General features: G+C 36.6%; 1 protein-coding gene across 14 annotated transcripts in view; it reads left to right on the forward strand.

Moving 5' to 3' along the window:
- The window catches only part of LOC6043494 (zinc finger protein 135), a 62,604-nt gene that overhangs the window by 21,424 nt on the left and 22,303 nt on the right, over positions 1–18,877 (forward strand). For 13 of the 14 annotated variants that reach the window (XM_038251335.1, XM_038251342.1, XM_038251343.1 and 10 more), the window contains exons 3-4: positions 14,078–14,220; positions 14,288–14,352. In XM_038251335.1, coding sequence (XP_038107263.1) covers positions 14,078–14,220; positions 14,288–14,352 — 208 coding nt within the window. The remainder of the gene's footprint in view (positions 1–14,077; positions 14,221–14,287; positions 14,353–18,877) is intronic. The other variant, XM_038251344.1, reaches the window with a different exon arrangement.

Below are 18,877 nucleotides of genomic sequence, written 5' to 3' on the forward strand. Positions count from 1 at the left end.
GACGAAATTTTAATGGTTATTGGTAAAAATTCTATATTAACTAATGCAGATTGAAGCAGCTTGAAAAAATGAATGGTTGCAGAGAAATTTAATTTTGAATTCTAAAATTAGTGGTGCTCTGGAGTAACCATGGGCGTTAGAGGGTTAAAAAACATTTTTTAAGGAAAGTCCGGAAGATTGTAAAAAGGGTGGGTTGTGTAAGGAAACCCGTCATGTTAAAAGACCTTTCTAACGAGTCCAAAACATTGCAGATCTGACAACCCTATCAAAAGTTATGAGCACTTAAGTGTAACACAGTAAAACATTGTGTAAAATTAGAAGTTGTAATTTTGGAAGGTTGAATATTACCTCTTTATGATGTATTTTACCTCAATTTAGACTGAAAAAGTGACATTACACTAGTGGTAAAATTATACATTTCCAGGGGTAAAATTACACCAATTTTCTGACATACATACCCCTTCCCAGATGTAATATTACCATGATTTTTAAACTGTGTAATCATCAGGTGTTAAGGTGGGATCATGCAATTCTGAATAATTGTATTCACTATGTGAATGTGAGGAAAGCAGCAATCACCAAATGGTGGATTTAGTAACGTTGCCAAACTCGAAAACTTGTGTGCGGCAAACTCGCAAACAAAGCTTAATGTATGCATGCAAATCAGCCAACTGTCAAAAAGTGCGAATTTGTTTGTTTGTCTTAGTCTAATACCTCCTTAAGCAGAATGTATTTAGAATTCGGGCGTATTTTAAGTGGATTAACTTGTTACTGAACTAAAATTAATAGCGTTTGTTAAATGAATCTTAATGAAAATAGTTGTGAAGTGAGTTTCCACTAAGATAGGTGAAGAATTGGTGCCTCCTTTAGCTTTTTTTAATTTTGTTTAAAATAGTAAAGGATTGTTTGATGAAGTAGGGGAACAGCTTCTAATTCCAGCGTGCCTCTAATGTTGGCAGGTCAGAACTTTGATATTCTATTAAAGCTTATTAAAAGCGTTTTCAACTGAAATCGAGTGATAAATAGCTCAATAAGAAGAGAGCAAGCAAGTTTCTATCAAAAGTTGCACAAAATTAGTTGTTTAAATAGTGAAAATCAGCAAATTGGATGGAGTTAGGAGCGAGTGCTTAACCTGCCAAACATACGAGAATTTCCCCTAACATCTATTAATGAAATGAATTATTCTTTGTTTTTTTGAGGTAAGGTATCAAATTGGTATCTTTGTTAATAATCATGATAATCACTGCAAAAAGTTAAAATCTTGTTTTGCTTAGATATACAAGCAAACTTCGTGTTTGTGAAAGGTTCTACAAAACTTGAAGATTAAAACCGCTTCATCTACAAAGCTCAACGCTGTATTAGAGGGTTGGAGGAAACATCTAAACCTTCATCGAACCGCCAGTTTCAGCTGCTGAAGTTGTGTGAACCAAGTCCGGACGGAATCCCGCGACAGGGTGGTGTGTATTGTGTGTGCGTTACACATAGAAACTTGAGACCTTTCCCTCTTCTCGTGGTGTGGTACTCTGCAGACTAAAGCACGACTTCAGAGAAGATTCAGTTCAGGAGGGGAAAGGGGGGGAGGACCTTCCATTAAAACATAGAAGCGACGACATGATTGCTAAAAGTTTCTTCTGTTCACGGAAACTCCGAGGGAACTGTCGAGTTGGTGGTAGTATCCAATACCAGTGAGCACGAATGAACGAAATGGAAACGCTTGAGGAAGACAAAACTTTGTGTAGACCCAAGTGCAATATCACAACAAACACGAAAAATTGTTGAGTGTGTTGTGGTCCGGAGGGGGTGGCAAGTGGGGGGTTCTGCTGAAGGAATGTAGGAGATTTGTTTGCAAACAACTCTCATCTTTACGCACTTTTTACCACGTGCGTTTTGAGAGGTGCGTGTTGGTGAGCTTGGGAAGCTGGGCGACCTTCGGAAGGGGGATTAGATCGGAACAGAGTGGAAACAAGTTTAGGAACTGGTTGAGAATGTGCCATCTGTGAAGGTTTCTAATCTAAATTTTATCTCCAACAACAAATGTTGTAGATTGGCCAACTCCGATTCCGTTTTCTTAAGATTAAGCAACTTCGACTCAAGATTTTAAAAATTTCAAGGAATTCTAAGAAATGTCTGGTGTGGATATATATTTGTTTATTCATGAAACAGGTTCAATCCCAAGTGAAAGTTCCCTCCAAAATTGTTTCATGAACATCTCAACACACTCGAAATCAATATCCAACCTCGACCGCACAGTTCGATCTGTAACTTTTTATTTTTAAACTTTTGCTCAACCCTTACGTAACCCGTCACTTTCGCTCGTGTACTACACTTTGGGCGCGCGGAACTTAAGGGTGGACTAAATTCCCCCGTCGTCAGTCTGACGACGGTTTGTGTACATCTCGGTTCCAATTCTTAGTAGTGCGCGGATTTAAATCAGTGTGTACCGTTCCGAACTCGTGGTCGTCGTCGTAATTCTTGTGTGTGTTCCTCTGGAGGCTTGTCCCGTTCTGGTCTTCCGCCAAACAGCTGAGTCCCATGGTATAGTACAACCGGCGCGACTGTGATTGTAATGTTTTTGTCTCCGGCGGCGGCTGTAGTGTTGAATTAAATTTGTACAAACATATACTCATACTTGCCGTTGTTGCTCTGCTGATGCTGGCAGCGGGTGCTCACACACACGCGAGTCCTGTGCGTTTGTCGGTGTCGGTTCGGTCTCCTGACCTACATCACAGGACTTGGGCCAGGGTGGTTGCTGTCCCCCCCCCCCCACATTCACAACAGATTCGACGTTGGTGTTTGAAGTTCGGTCCCTCACCTCACCTACATATACCAATTCCGAATCATTGCGGCGGCCTTGACCCAAATACAAGCGTATAGTCCGCGTCCTCTCTCTAGTGTACACGACGACGACGGCTGAAAGTGTATAATATAATGTGTGGGGAGGATCGGAAAGAAAAACTATACACACTTTTCGAACCGTGTGTACTCTCGGTGTTCTGTATTGATGCTGCTAGCCGGGTTAGGATTGGTAGAAGGAGACAGCCGAGACGCGGGATGGAACGCACATTTCTATGGGGGCAAGATTTTGATGGTATTACAGCATCAGCTGTTTTGTTGAGATAATACAATTTCACCAGAATCATGATTTGATAGATGAAAAACGTAATACATCACTTAATTCTTGATAGTTTGATTTTTTGGTAAAATAAAAAAAAGACACCCATTCGATACCTGTCCGCATAATTATGTAGCTCAATTACTGAGCAATTATCTGTCTTAAGCAATGCACAGCCCAAGTAACATTTTTAAACCAACTAGCCACCATCAAGTTTTATTAAAGGTTTATTGTAGCATCTTGATTGTTTAATAGTTTTATTTGGGCATTCACCGCAACCAACAAGCAAGAGCTAATTAATAGGTTCTAACAGGGTTTTATGCCTCGGACATAAAACCGGGTGGAAATAAAAGCCGACTGGCTTTCAATAAGGTTTTATGAAAGTTTTAATAGAGGCTTGAAAACCAGATGGCAATGCCATGCCAAACGGTTTTATCGCATGCTTTGTTAAAACCTAGGGTGTTGTAGCTGTCAAGTGACATTAGGCATGTAAAAAGCTCACTTAAAACCATAAGCTCCTAAAAGAGCAATTATCGCGGCTAAATAGCAGTGCATAAATATGGCGCTAAACGCGTGCTCTGATTGAATATGATTGACCGCCATCTTGATTGAAAAAATAGAAAACTAAAAATTTGATTTAAATTTGATGAAAACACACATTTATGCTGAATTTCTGGTATGATTAATAAAGCGATAGATGTTTAAAAATATTTTGAACTTTTTTTTTAAAGAATTGCAATAAAATATTTTTTAACATTAAACACTATGATTACCAAATATTGATTTTTGATGAAGCGAGTTGAATTTTTGGCTCTATCTGCCTTACATTTATCAATAAAATTTCAACCGCAGCTGAATTTGAGCCATCAATTGTGAGAAATAAGCTTTCAAATTATTTGGATTACCTCTAATATCTATTATTTATCATCGCCATTTTTGACAACCATCTCCATAATTTCATTTGGCAAGACGAAGACTTATTTTTGCCAAAATAAAACCTATTTGGCATAAGATGTTTGAAGACGTATGAAATGTCATTTTTCCATAACTCCTGACTAGGTTTTAACAAAGGTGTTATCAAAGCTTTGAGGATGTGGTTAGGATTCAGTTGTAAAGCCTTGAACTCCTATGTAGGTTTTATAAATAGGCCGTAACAACCTTTTGCGGAGGTCCTTTTGGGTTTTAAGTGGGGTTTATCAAGGTTCTGGGGAGTTTGTTACGACTATGGGGTTTTAATGTTGGTTTTGGCTGATAGGCTTTATAGCGGTTGTGACAGCTTTGATAAAGCCTAAAATGTTACTTGGGAGCGGTCCAGATCGCAAAATTAAGTGGAAAATGGATTTTCCGAAAAATTGTGATGTTTTGGCAACTTTTGGTTTGGTCGAAAATTAGGGTGGTTCACGATTAAGATGATTTTGATAATCTAACTTTACAGGAATATTTTTGAGATTTCTTTTGTCTCCTAGAAAGTTGTTGTAATTTGGGTTTATATGATAATTTTACAAGGAAACCCAAAATATAACCAAAATTCAATTTTTTGACTTTTTGGCTCAATTCTAAGGGCGAATTCAGATTCAGCGGGCAAAATTACATGGAAAAACATATATTTAAACAATTTTCGAATTTCGTTAGGGTGGTCCCATATGGTTTTCCCTTGAAAATTAGACTATTTCAAATGAAGATATCTCGAGTTTAAAGAAAAACACCCCTGAGATTTTTTCAGCGTTTGTAGTGCTAGATCTCCTCTTTCAAATGCAACCTGGTGCTTAAAGTTTGGCTTGCACCTTTTCGAGATATTTAAGTTTTAAATTTGCATATTTTTTACCATAAAATTGCTGTAACTTTTGACCCTTAAGGCCAAATTGACATGACAAAGAAATAAAAATAATATATGTGCTCCGAATATCACTTTTCTCTAAAGCTAAACCCTGAAATGCCACGTTCAAAAAACTGATTTTTGAATGTTTGCTCAGATGCTTTCTATAAATTTGGTCATAGAAGGCGTAGATTACGATATAAAATTTTGGTGTCTTCGACGAAGTTGCTTGAATTGGCTAGCCCAACAACTTTCTAGAAGACAATAAAATTCTCGAAAATATTCCTGTAAAGTTACATTTTCGAAATCACCTTAATCGTGAACCACCCTCATTTTCAACCAAACCATATGTTGAAAATTTATCGAAAAAATCATGAATTTTGAAAACTATGGAAAAAAGCAAAAAAAAAAAAAATTATTCTGAATCAAATTTACAATCGAAAAGGGCTTTACGGAAATTTTGATATCGTGCATCTTTTTCAAGTAATAGCCAAATAGTTACTTTTTTTATCTGCAGAAGTCACGACCATGCTTGACCATCTCTGAGAATGCCTTGTTCGAAAAAATCATAAAATGTCCTATTAATTGGCTTCAAAAATATTTCAACATTGGACCAATCATTGCTGAACGAAAAGCCAACAGGAAAATGGAGTTTTTTCTACATCACCAAAAAAGCGTCGATATTTTTTTAAATCATCTGAAAACGTCTGCGTTTGATTTTTGTCTACTTTTCATTTTTGACAATATGGCTGGTACAAATTTTATTTAAGGTTTTTGTCTCCCCCCCCCCTCCCCCCCCCCTTTCAAAAATGATTTTTTTCTAGTTTTTTCAAAGACTTCAAAATTTTAATGAAAATTTTAGTATAATCAGCTGAAATTGATTTAAAATACATTCCCCTGTATTTAAAATCATTTTTAGCATGTTTCGATTGACTTAAACATCTTTTGAATTTTAGAAAATTTTCGATGTTTAGTATCGCAAAAAGTTATTTTTTCTTTTTTTGTTTTCGTCAAATCTTACTTTTTTTTTTTGAAAACTACCTAATTATTCCAAAACAACTCTGGAGTTTTTTTTTTTGAAAAGGTCCAATAAACCCAATTTTCAGTTTTTGCTTTTTGGGTGTTTTTTAATACCCCTGACTTGAGGCGGTTTCAAAAACACCCAAAAAGCAAAAACTAGAAATTTGGATTATTAGACCTTTTCAAAAAAAAACTTCAGAGCTGAACTAGTGTAAAATGAATTTTAAAACACTTTTTGCATTCCAATGGCTTGTTCTTTAAATTTTTATATTTTTTCGTTTTTCGACCTGAAATAAGTTGCTGAATTCATTGTAAGTTAATTTTGAATCTAATTCAAACCTATGATAGAAAAATGCACTAACATTGTGATAAAGTTCACTCAAAATACATCTTCAATTATTTCAACACCACTCATGTTCGATAGGAAAAAAAATAGTCTGGACCAGTGTAAATAATACGAAAAATATGTAGTAAGCAATTCTATACTTAACTCAGGGTGGCCACTCAAGTCGGGAAATCGGGAAAGTCGGGAAAAGGTCGGGAATTCGCCAAAATCCGCCAAAAATCGGGAAAAAGTCGGGAATTCATGATTTTTTGTCAAAAACTCGGGATAAGTCGGGAATTCTGAGCATACTTGGCTGAAAATTATTTTTTTAATTGAATAATTTTGTAATATTTATATATTCAAATTCAAATTCGGTTTTATTGGTGAATAATCAGATACAATAATTTCTTTTAAGGTACAAAACAGAGTTTTGGAGTTCCTTTCAGCTGTGTGTTACATCATAATCCATATTGGAACAATTGTTGCTTGTAGTTAAGGGGTTACCGAAAGTAAGAAAAAGTTAAGAAAAAAAACTTACTAAAATTGCGAGGGAAAGGGGATAGAAATAGAAAAAGCTTAAAACTAGATCACAGTTTTTTATCCTTTATAGATGTGCTTAATCATCAGCTCCCCGAGGGCCAGAAATTGCTCCGCCTTGTTACGGCAGGTCCGAAACCGCGTCATCATCTCCCCCGCGAGAGCAAAGAACTCCGGCAGGGTAAAGAGATCTTCCCCGGTGACTCCTTGCTGGGCCGCATCGCCGCTACCGGCAGCGACCACGCTAATATTTATATATATTTTACTTTAAATTTAAGGTTCTTTTCACTTTTTCAATATATAGAAAAGCTGTTAAAGGCATTCAAAACCTTAATGAATATTGGAGTTTTTGACACAGATGTTCATAATATTTTTTTATGAATCAAATGATCGCTTTAATTTTTGTTCATCTAACAAGAGGTAAAGATAATGAAAAACTAATATAAAAATAGAGCATAATGGCCAGCTTAGAATTATGCTTCTATTTCATTTTGTCACATAATTGGATATTTGGTAACAGATTCCAACTTGAGTTTGGCAATGATTTTTAGTTATTGCAAAATTGTTTAAAAAAATTGTTTCTTCAATTATTTTGCTTAAAATAAGTGGGAAAATATAAAATCATATCAAACTTAATTTTCATTGGAAAAAACAGCTAAATACTGACCCTAGATAAATTAAAATTGATTAGAAAATTTAATATAAAAAAAAACCTTATAAAAAGTTGTAAACTCAGGCCCTCGTCACAAATAAACAATCAATTACAAATTACAAAATTAAATTTAATGAATTCCTTGACATTTTTCTAAATCCTTTGAATGAATAATAACAGCAATTATGTTTCAATCATCCTTTGATTTAAAATGATGATGAAGTTTTGAAAAAATAGGAACGCTATTTTAAGTTCAGTTATCTTTAACTCTTTGTCATTTTTCAGTTGAAAAGAAGTATCAAAAACGATACGTTTGCCAATTTAAAAAATAACATGGAAGTTATAAGTATTGTTGAACAATCGATTATTTTTTCAAAGACTAATTGTTTGTGTTTCTACTCTGAATCATAATAATGAAATTCCATTTTTGAAGTGTTTTTTATTTATTGTTTAGTTTTTGTATTTACAAAAAATGCCTATACTTGGATTTTTTTGAACCATTGTGATTTTTTTTTCGCTGGTTGATATTGACTGTTCTTACAGAAAGTTTTTTGTTTGAAAGCATTCTTTAGATAAGAAATGCCTATTATTTGAGCATTCTGGAAAAGTCTGGAAAAAAGTCGGGAAAAAGTCGGGAATTTGAAAATGGAATTTGAGTGGTCACCCTGGACTCAATAAGTTATTAACCCAAAAACGCTAACTATGGTAATACTAACATCCAAGTCGAATCCCGTGACTCAAATGCACCTTGGAGATCGTAGGATCGTTTACCCCTCTTCTCGTGACCAGGCATACTGCGTTAAGTTGCTCGCAAAGATAATTCTTTGAATTGGGTTTATTTTAAGCACAAAAGTGAAATCTTATATGTGGAAAAAATAATAAATCTATAAATCTATAAATCTACAGGAAACTAGAAAACCAAACAGAAAAAAAAAATTACATGGTTTCTCAATATAATTTGTGGAAAATTTACATGCAAAACTATTTAATTGTAATTTTTCCTCCACTCTTCGTTCTTGTTTGTAATTCACTATACTGGACTATCTTCACATATACATGACGAAATCCAGTCTGCAACTCGCTAAGATCACCGTCTCCAAATGCGACTCTTCGTTCTTGTTTTTAAGTCAGCCCGGATCATCAACACCACAGCGTTGATGTTCACGTTGTATCACGTCATTCTATCTTTTACCTGTAATAATGGCCGACCATCGCGCGGTACAAACATTAAAAAATGATGACTGGTCCAAACTATGAAGGTTCCATTACGGCAAAATTGCTTTGTTCGTGTTTTTGGTCTCCCCGATGGTTTACACTCAGTAGGTTGTTGTTGATATCTTGTGAGATGTTTGCTGGAAATACTTTTCAAAACAAAAGGTGGTTTTTACCTGTTGAGGTATCATCTTTTGAACAGATCCGGCGGCTGACATTAAGTGATGTTTCGGTTTGAAATAATTTTCAATAACATGCTAAAACTCACGAAATCTGTGTCCTTTCAAACAACCCCAATTCATCCTGCCTTAAAGTGGCGAGACCCTCGCTCAGGCCAATAAAAATATATATTGGCGTCATTTTGGCGCCAAAATCCGCTCACACCTGACTCTCCCATGCACAGCACCCCAACACAAGGCCTACTGCCTCTCTACACAAAAATGTGTAAAGTGTTTTGATTCGGAAGCGCCATTTTTTGATGTCTGTGTTTGAACTGGCGCTGCCTTGCTGTACATGTTATTAGCGGGGCGCACTTTAATGTTCGTGTGAGCGCCATGACGTCGTCGTCATGCTTTTGCTTGTTATGTATGTATGCTTGGGGTGGTGTAGGCATGAATTTGGTGCTACGCACTCAAGGAAGTGTTGGGTCTAGCCACTACCACACCATGCTGCTTTATATGACAACAATACAAAACTCTTTAAAAGTAAATTTGCAAGTGTTGTTATGCACTTTTTGTTTGTTTTGATTCACTGAATCGCCTAATCTTAAGGAGGTATTAAACTATATCAAGCTTTGTTTTAAACTAGATAGGACCGCACCTTTTTATGTTTGGCGGATTGCATGACATGATAGGCAGGAAAATTGTCGAATGCAAAAAGATGTGTTTATTTGTCTAGTTTTCAGCAGTGTAATACCTCCTTTACAAAATGCGAATACTAACTACTTTCAAAAGTGCAGCTTGCGAAACCCAATATTTAGCAAACCATTCCAGAGATTGCATATCTCAATCAGAAACCTCTCAACCCACACTATCCCAGGATGCCCAGGGAGGATGGTGTTGGTACCGACAAAAGGGTACATCCATAACCACCACCACCACCCCCACCGAATCTGTGCGGGAGTTTGTGTGTGTGTGTACCTTATGTACACAACAGAACGAACAATCATGCTCGCTTTTTGCGAGCACACAATTTCGCCAACGTTCGTGCATACATTCAGGCGACTGCCAGCGTTCCGGTGAAGGTCCGGGACGAACCCTGCATGTACTGGTGTCTGCACCGAAACGAAGAAGAGAGGAAATTACTAACGAACGAGCATGATGAAGCTTTTTATTGCGAAAACTCTCATCCTGGATCGTACGACGAACTCCCCATCATCAAAGGCTTCAACATTCCACCGCCGTCGTCGTCGTCGTCACTGCAAACGCGCGGACACTGTGAAAAAAACTTGAACGCAACTTGCGTTCAAGTTGAACCAACCCGGTAGGCGCCACTCTTACACATCGCTAACATAACAAGAAAATCGCGTATTTTGGCGCGAAATTTTCGTACAGTGGCTAAAATCCGGAACGTGAAGGCGCTGCCGGCGGCAGCTTCAATGATAAATTGCATTCGTGATTTCGGAACACGACGACGACGACGACGACGACCCTCTGGAGAGATTGTGGCAGAAGCATCGGACCAACGCGGGGAAGCGAGAGCATTATGGAAATTAATACTTGTCAGGATGCGGTACGAGCTTCTTTTTCCCATTCAGAGCCGGACCGTCCGCTTCTAATTGTATGCGTCGCCGTGATAGATCCTATGAATAAAATAGCATTATAACCAGCGCTCCTCTTTTATCCGTTGCCAGGACCCCCTGAAGGTTCATTAAATTTGAATGGCGAGCTATCCTTGTGTCCGACGAGTCCGGCTTTGTACCGTGTTCTGGTCCAATGAGTGAAATACCAAGTAATGACCTCGACTGGCTTTGCGATACAAAGCGATCACGTTTTTCATTATCTGAGAAGCGCCGCACGTACAACGGCGCTAGTTACTGATGGCCGCAGTCATTACTGGTCACATACAAATTTGTGGCGTTGTTCGATGTCTGGTTGAGATAACATTCCGATGGGGGTTTTGGTGGAAAATGACCTTTGGAGATAAATTTGTTAGATTGAATCGTGCGTAATCGGAATTTATGACATTCAATGTCAGAGTTGCTGACAAACTTGAAAGAGTGTTGCTTCGTCAAATCCCAACTCAAGTTCTGACCCTTGTGCAAGTTTTATTTCAATACAAAACTTGAAAAGGAGAAGGTACATTAAGGTGAAGCCGTTGATCATTTTTGAAGAAAATTGATCATCACTATAAAATATTCTGTATTAAATTCAATTTGACAAATTTCAGCACCAAAAAGAATCAGCATGTGCCAGTTGTTGCCTTCTTGAAACCACTGAAAGAATTTTTGATCTAAATCAATTGTGCTTCAAAATTTATATAATTTTGGGGCACAGTCATTGACGTCTTAGTTGGCAATCATTGATTAATGACGGTTTCAATAACTTTACAGGGAATGGGATTATCGTTACCAAAAGGAATCAGCATGTGTAGGGCACTATTCTAAACAACTTGTTGAAGGAATTTTGTCAAAATATTGAAAGCGACGCAAAATTTATATCTTTGAACGAAAAATCATGACAATGATGGAAGTCTTCACGTTAAGCTTGAAAGATCATGGTTTCTAGCTTAGGGAAAGGTGTCAATTGTTGGACTTGCTTGTTTTTTTTTTAAGACGCCAACAAGCACAACCTCCTATGTTAGTCATCAACTCTCCTCCGAAGCAACGTGACTTACGAAATATTTCGTGTTTGGAATGTTTAGCATTTGAGTGCTAAATCGCGTTCGTTTTACGATGACGACAGCGGTATCGATAGTAGGCCGGGGTTCGTAAAATTTGTTTGTCGGGTTGATATCCCTATTTTTGGGCATACAAAGCTAACCTTTGATGTTAACAAGCCTATCCCACTCACATCCAACGCAAACTGTCACTAGAGTAAGCGGGATAGAATGTTTGTTTACATTCAAGGTTACGCCCTATTGAAAAGTTACTACTGTTCATGCATCTCTCTTCAAACTGTCTTAGAATCACTAGTTTTGATAATTTTTACATTGTTTACAGTTTTTAATTAGCCAATTAGCAAATGAGAGTTTTGACATTTTACCTGTAAATGTATGAGTGAGAACGATCTCCCGAATTTCTCCCGAAAACCTTTGAGCATTCATTGTTGATATTTCTTTTATGATAGAAGAGCGGCTCGGTCTCTTTCGATTTTCTCTCTCTCAGAAAGTGAAGCTAAGTGAAACTCATTTTGAAAAAGAAAAACTCTTCGAAAATCTCGAACCTGATTCATAGCTCATTCGTCTTTTGAACCAACTTGAGGGATTTTACCGCTATCTCGCGAAAGAGAGAAGCTACTTCTTTCAGCGAAGGACTTTCCATGAAGATTTTTCTATACAGTCCGATTATCAACAATGAATGACAAACAAAAAGAGACTCTCCTCATCTGAGCCGGTTCCACACCGAAGTCCGCGCCGTAACTAATATTGTCCTACAAATTTGTACCTCGTGTAGAGATCAAAATCGCGCTCACATTTTCCACACACTAGTCCAACCACGTTCGCCGCACATTCTCCCATGTCTCACAACACCATTATTATTAGTTTTTCTGCGTGTGCTGACTTTATTCTTGTTTTGTGTGTACTAAGTCAGGCACGAATTGTATAAATTACATCAAGTTTTTACTCTCACCATGACGTTACTCAAATCTTGCTTCGATCCTAGTACGCGTTGAGATTTACCAGAGTTTCAACCCGTATTGGTTTGTTTTGATTCTGCACGGCGTCGCGACGCCTTTGACTGTTGAAGTATAGGCTTCTTCAGCGCCTACTAAAACAACAACAACCTCAGACTCGGCGCGTACTTTCTCACGACGGCGACGCCGCCGCACACGTGGTCCCCTCTAGCTGTCGGTATGGGTGTACAAACGCACGCAGAAACATGTTGTATCTTCAACCAACATGTGTTGCGTCAAGTTGGCATGTGTGGTTGTTGCAATTTGAGGAAGAACTTGGTTTCAGAAAAAAGAAGATTAATGGAAGAGGTTCGTAAACTTAGCAGATACCTTTAATGTCTTCAAACCTTCTAACACTAGTAAACGTCCTTTTTCAAGTTCTAATCTCGTGATTATCACACACACACAGCTTCACACAGAGGCACACAGTCGCGTCCTCCTCCGAAGGACCAGAGACATGACAGGGTAGGAGGACATCCTCTCCCTCGTCAAGGTCGTCGAGATCCTCCTCCTCCTCTTGCACTGGTACGCGTGTGTTGTTGTTCCGCAGCATACCAGCATAGTGGTAATTTTTCACGGTGAGTGTGGCACGGTCCCACACACACACACACCCTGGGTCCACACACAGACCCACGGGCAAGGTCGCTGCAAGAATCTGTGTGTGAAGGAGAGGATGCACACGCCGGGACCAAAACAAACGCGCCGATAATGATAAACAGCTGATTTTGACAGCTTACGCTTCACATGTTGCACAACACAGCGAAGAGGAACAACACTAGCACAAAAGCAATGCCTACTCGGTTCGCAGGGGGGTGGTCGTGAGGTGGTGGGTTTTGGGGTTGGCGCGCACTCACACTCACTTTTCATGCTCATAATTGTGTGCTACAATGTGTGCGTTACATTTCTCTACGTCACACGTTATAATTTACCACTTTAGCAAAAAAAAAAATTAAAATAGAGTGAGTGAGTGTGCACATCATTTTTCACTGCACGTGAGTACGGTGCAAAAAGGAAATAATCAAAACAAACACGTGCGTACAGGAGTTGCAGCTGGCGGCACGTGTGTTTGTGCTTGGATGTTCACACTTACCACCGTTTTGTTGTTGTTGCTGCTATATCAGTCTGGCGTTTGGTGGTGGGACTCTTCACATTCATCTCGAGCGCTCTTTAATCGAACATACATTTAATAGACGAAGAAATATTAGAAGAAATCACAAAATTGGTCCCATCTCGGTCGCAACTGGTACATCCTTAAGTTTTACTTTTCAGCACCCCAATTCGAACAAACTTACCAAAAAAAGTTATCTCTTTCATATATGAACAGCCCTGCTCATCATCAGCTCAACCTGTTTTACCACATGTTTGCTTATTTTTCTCTCTTTTTTCTTTTCCCACACCATGTATTTGATTGATTGTGCTTCCGTTTGTTGCGTCGTTTTTGTCACACCCTCAAAAACAAAAAAAAAACACCACCAAATTCATCACCAAAATCACGCCATCGCCATCGCCATCCACGTGTGTGACCCACCAACCAACCCCAACCCCGGAACTTGAACCTGAATCTCTATAGATGCCATACTTGCAGCTGCCGGACGGTGCCAGTATTATCGTGCAGAAGGATGCCAAGGGGACGATCACGCACGCTAACAAGGGCGTCCGGCGGATGATCGTCGTGAACGATCCGTCCGCGCTCCAGCAGGGCGGCGCGCAGCGGTGAGTTGAAGCTTTTAGAATCACGTGATTTATAACTATAAATCTGTTTCTTTTTTTCCTTTTAAAGCATCATCACAACCAGTGGAACAACCGTTGCACAACATCCCGGAGTTAAGAAACATGAAGTTATAAGTGAGTACATCTTCTTAATAATAAAAAAAAATGTTTTTTTGCAATTCTGTCGTGAAACTATTTACTTTTCCTGTCCCGGGCAGACGGTAATAACAAAATTCATGCCATTTCAATAACAAATACTGTTAAAATAACAAAAAATGTTATGGAATATTCTTGCAAAATCCATTATTGCATAAGAGTCTAATAACAGTTTATGTTATCATAACCAAATTTGTTATTGGTCAGATATTGGTTGAAAGTCAAAACAACTTGGGAATAACATTTTTTGTTATGGAAGAATAACTCCAACTGTTATTGGGATGATCGGATTAGTTGTTAAAATAACAAAAAAGAATAACAAAGATTTGTTCGAAGAATAACGCAAAATGTTATTAGTCTGTTATTACAATAACAATCCAATAACAAAAAAAATCATAACGGCGAATAACAAATCTTGTTATAAATAACATAAAATGTTATTGGCCTAGTATTTTCAAATAACAAAAAATGTTATTCCCACGTTATTTCCGTCTGCTCGGGGTCATTCTTGAACGACGAAACAACCTACTTTTCTGTACCAAAAATAACAGAATCAAATAGTAACCCTTTTCAAAACAAATGCTGAAAAGTTCTACATGCATGGACATTTATCCTTTCATTCTGTTCAAAAGGTGTTTTCGGAATTGCAAGAAACGTTGTATGGAACTCGTTGCAAAACTTGATATTTTCATCACTCGTTGTATTTATCCAACTCGGTGAACCTCGTTGGGTAAATGTACGACTCGTGCTGAAAAAATCCTCTTTTCGCAACTTGTTGCATAAACTACTAGTAAGCAACTCGTTGCAAAACTAGAATTTTTCAGCACTCGTCGTATTTATCTAACTCGGTAAAACTCGTTTGATAAATGTACAACTCGTGCCGAAAAAATCTTCTTTTTGCAACTTGTTGCAAAAACTAGTATTAAGAAGCTTACACAGAAAAAAATCAATTCTCAAAATCGTGAAAAAAATTCACGAATGCGAGAACTACGAAGGAATATATTCACGTTTATAGTGCAAATGCACCGTACTCATGAATAAATTCCTTCGTGGTTCTCACATTCGTGAACTTAATTCACGATTACGAGAATTGATTTTTTTGTCTGTGTAACTAAGGAACCTACAAGGAAACTGGTGTAAAAGGAAACGGGTTGTTTTACGGTGTTACTTTCACAACATTGGAAATTCAAGAACCAAATAACAATGGTCAATAAAAAAAATATTATTTTTATATATTATTTTTTAAGTTAATTTTTATCACAATTTTTCTCTTTTTCCATAACCTTGACCCCTTAATTTTTGTGTTTTATTTGACAAAAAGTTCCAACTTTTGAGCTAAAGGTTATGATGTTTTGTTTTAGGCCAAGTTATGATTATTTGGAAAAATATTGGCACAAAACAATTCCAGACTTTTTTTTATTAGGTCCAACAAATATATGAAACACAATAGCATATAGAATCTTTTTTTTTTCAAATAAAACTAGAAATTTAAATAACATTTTAGATGTAAAATTAAATTGAATCGAAAAGTACTTTTGTAAAATTGTGAAAAAGTGCACAATTCTTTTGCCAAAGCCTTTTTTGGCTTAATTATTTAACAAAATTGTCCTTTTTATTTTTTTAATAGGGGTTTTCTTGTTCATTTCTGAAATAAATAAATAAAAAACTGAGAAGAATCTCTACAATTTGCTTTTTGAAAATTTTTGATCCGATTTTTGGTTGCTGAGATATTGGTTTGCAATATCTTGTGCTCAACTTTTTGAAAAAATATTATCAGATTTAGATAGAGCCAAATACATTCCAGACTCGGTTTTTTATGGAACTTCGGATAATCGAATTAGGAAACAAAACATTTTTGTTTCGTGTTTTTTATTTTATTTTCTTGTTTTAGACATCAAATTTGAGTTCTGCGACCCCATTTTAAGATAATTGGAAGAGTTGATTGCCTATTAAAAACGTTACTTAATTCACCTTTAGGTGGTTGGAGCCTTCCTTTCATTTATAGAGTGAGTCCCAATAAAAATATGTTATGGATAAAAAAAATCAAACTACCTACAGACTTTTTGTCAAGAATATACAGACACCGCATTTTAAGAAGATGGCATCCCTCTACACGACTTTTTCGTGGCGATCAGACCCAACCTTTTGAGGTTATGTTGAAAATCATCCTTTTTTGTAGTCGTCTAAATAGCTTTTTTTATCATAACTTTTAAGCTGTAGGACCTGAATGTGAACCGAGTGGACCACATCCGGGCAAAATTCATTCAGCCAAAGCCAAGAAAATCTAGTGCATATTTTTTATCAACATTCCCACTAGAGGTGGGTAAAAAAAGAGCGAGCCGCTCAAAGAGCCGGTTCACTGAAAAGAGCGAATGAACCATGGCTCACAAAAAAAGAACCGCGGTTCATTTTTATCTTCGGGCTTTTGACAGAATCATTCCAAGATGGAATGATTTTCAAACTTGTTATAAATATAATTTATTGAATTTCGAACAAATTGTAGCATAAAATTTATGTTTGAGAGTTGAAAATGCAATTATAAAAAATAATCCCAAAATAAAATTGCTGGCAAACACCACTTAAAAAAATTTAAACTCATTTTCAGTTTCCTACTTTTGTTTGAAATTCAAAAAAAAAAATGATTTTCTGAACAAAATTTAAAAAAAATCATTGTAAAACTAATTATAAATTAATGTGTTACCAAAATACAAATTTGAGCACTTAAAACTGTTTAACAGGTCAAATATTATCAAACATCTACTTTAGGAAAAAAAATTCCCTTGTCCGATTAAACTTTAGCGTTTAAAGACTTAATCGATTAAATAAGAATATATCAAAGAGTTCACAGAATATTTTCTCCAAATAAAATGCATTACTTCAAATTTGTCGAAAATAAATGCAATTTTAAAATTGATAGCGAAAACTTTAAAATCCTAGATTTGAGTTTGGATGCCATTCAATTATTTCAACGTTTTGGTTCGAATAGAAATCTTGACATAGAGATCAAATTATTTATAAAAGTCCAATGTCAAATAACTTTGAAAACCATAGCATTCTAAAAAATAACCTTTTTATCAAAAAATTTAAAAAAAAAGCGAAAGAACCGTTCAAAAGAACGGCTCTTTCAAATGAGCGGCTCCTAAAAAAGAGCGGTTTTGCCCACCTCTTATTCCCACACACGCACAGTCATTTGTTCGGAATTTGATTATGAGTCGATAAGTATAAGTCAAGGGTCTAGGAGGTCAAATTAGAAAGTTAATTTTCTGAGTGATTTTATAGCCTTTTCTCAGTGAGGAAAGCAAAACAAATTGCAATTTTCGATATTTCATCACCGCCAATTTGGCATCTATCTTGGATTTTAAATTTTTGAATCACTTAAGCGTAATTCAGCTCGACAATCAAAAATAAGCCAACGAAAAAAAAATGTTTTTTCGTTATTGGGTAATTCTCTACCAACTCACACGAAATCGGGAAAAGTTGCCCCGACCCCTCTTCGATTTGCGTGAAACTTTGTCCTAAGGGGTAACTTTTGTCCCTGATCACGAATCCGAGGTCCGTTTTTTGATATCTCGTGACGGAGGGCGGTACGACCCCTTCCATTTTTGAACATGCGAAAAAGAGGTGTTTTTCAATAATTTGCAGCCTGAAACGGTGATGAGATAGAAATTTGGTGTCAAAGGGACTTTTATGTAAAATTAGACGCCCGATTTGATGGCGTACTCAGAATTCCGAAAAACGTATTTTCATCGAAAAAACACTAAAAAGTTTTAAAAATTCTCCCATTTTCCGTTACTCGACTGTAAAAATTTTGGAACATGTCATTTTATGGGAAATTTAATGTACTTTTCGAATCTACATTGTCCCAGAAGGGTCATTTTTCATTTAGAACAAAATTTTTCATTTTAAAATTTCGTGTTTTTCTAACTTTGCAGGGTTATTTTTAGAGTGTAACAATGTTCTACAAAGTTGTAGAACAGACAATTACAAAAATTTTGATATATAGACATAAGGGGTTTGCTTATAAACATCACAAGTTATCGCGATTTTACGAAAAAAAGTTTTGAAAAAGTTACTTTTTGCGTTTCTCTTTGTTTCGTCGTCCGTGTCTGTCGCGGGTGACCATGAACGGCCATGATCGATGACGACCAACTTTTTTAAAACTTTTTTTTCGTAAAATGTATGTATATATATCAAAATTTTTGTAATTGTCTGCTCTACAACTTTGTAGAACACTGTTACACTCTAAAAAATAACCCTGCAAAGTTAGAAAAAACACGAAATTTTAAAATGAAAAATTTTGTTCTGAATGAAAAAATGACCCTTCTGGGACAATGTAGATTCGAAAAGTACATTAAATTTCCCATAAAATGACATGTTCCAAAAAATTTTACAGTCGAGTAACGGAAAATGGGAGAATTTTTAACACTTTTAGTGTTTTTTCGATGAAAATACGTTTTTCGGAATTCTGAGTACGCCATCAAATCGGGCGTCTAATTTTACATAA

Source organism: Culex quinquefasciatus, chromosome 2 (assembly GCF_015732765.1).
Source record: "Culex quinquefasciatus strain JHB chromosome 2, VPISU_Cqui_1.0_pri_paternal, whole genome shotgun sequence".
Lineage (NCBI taxonomy): Eukaryota > Metazoa > Arthropoda > Insecta > Diptera > Culicidae > Culex > Culex quinquefasciatus.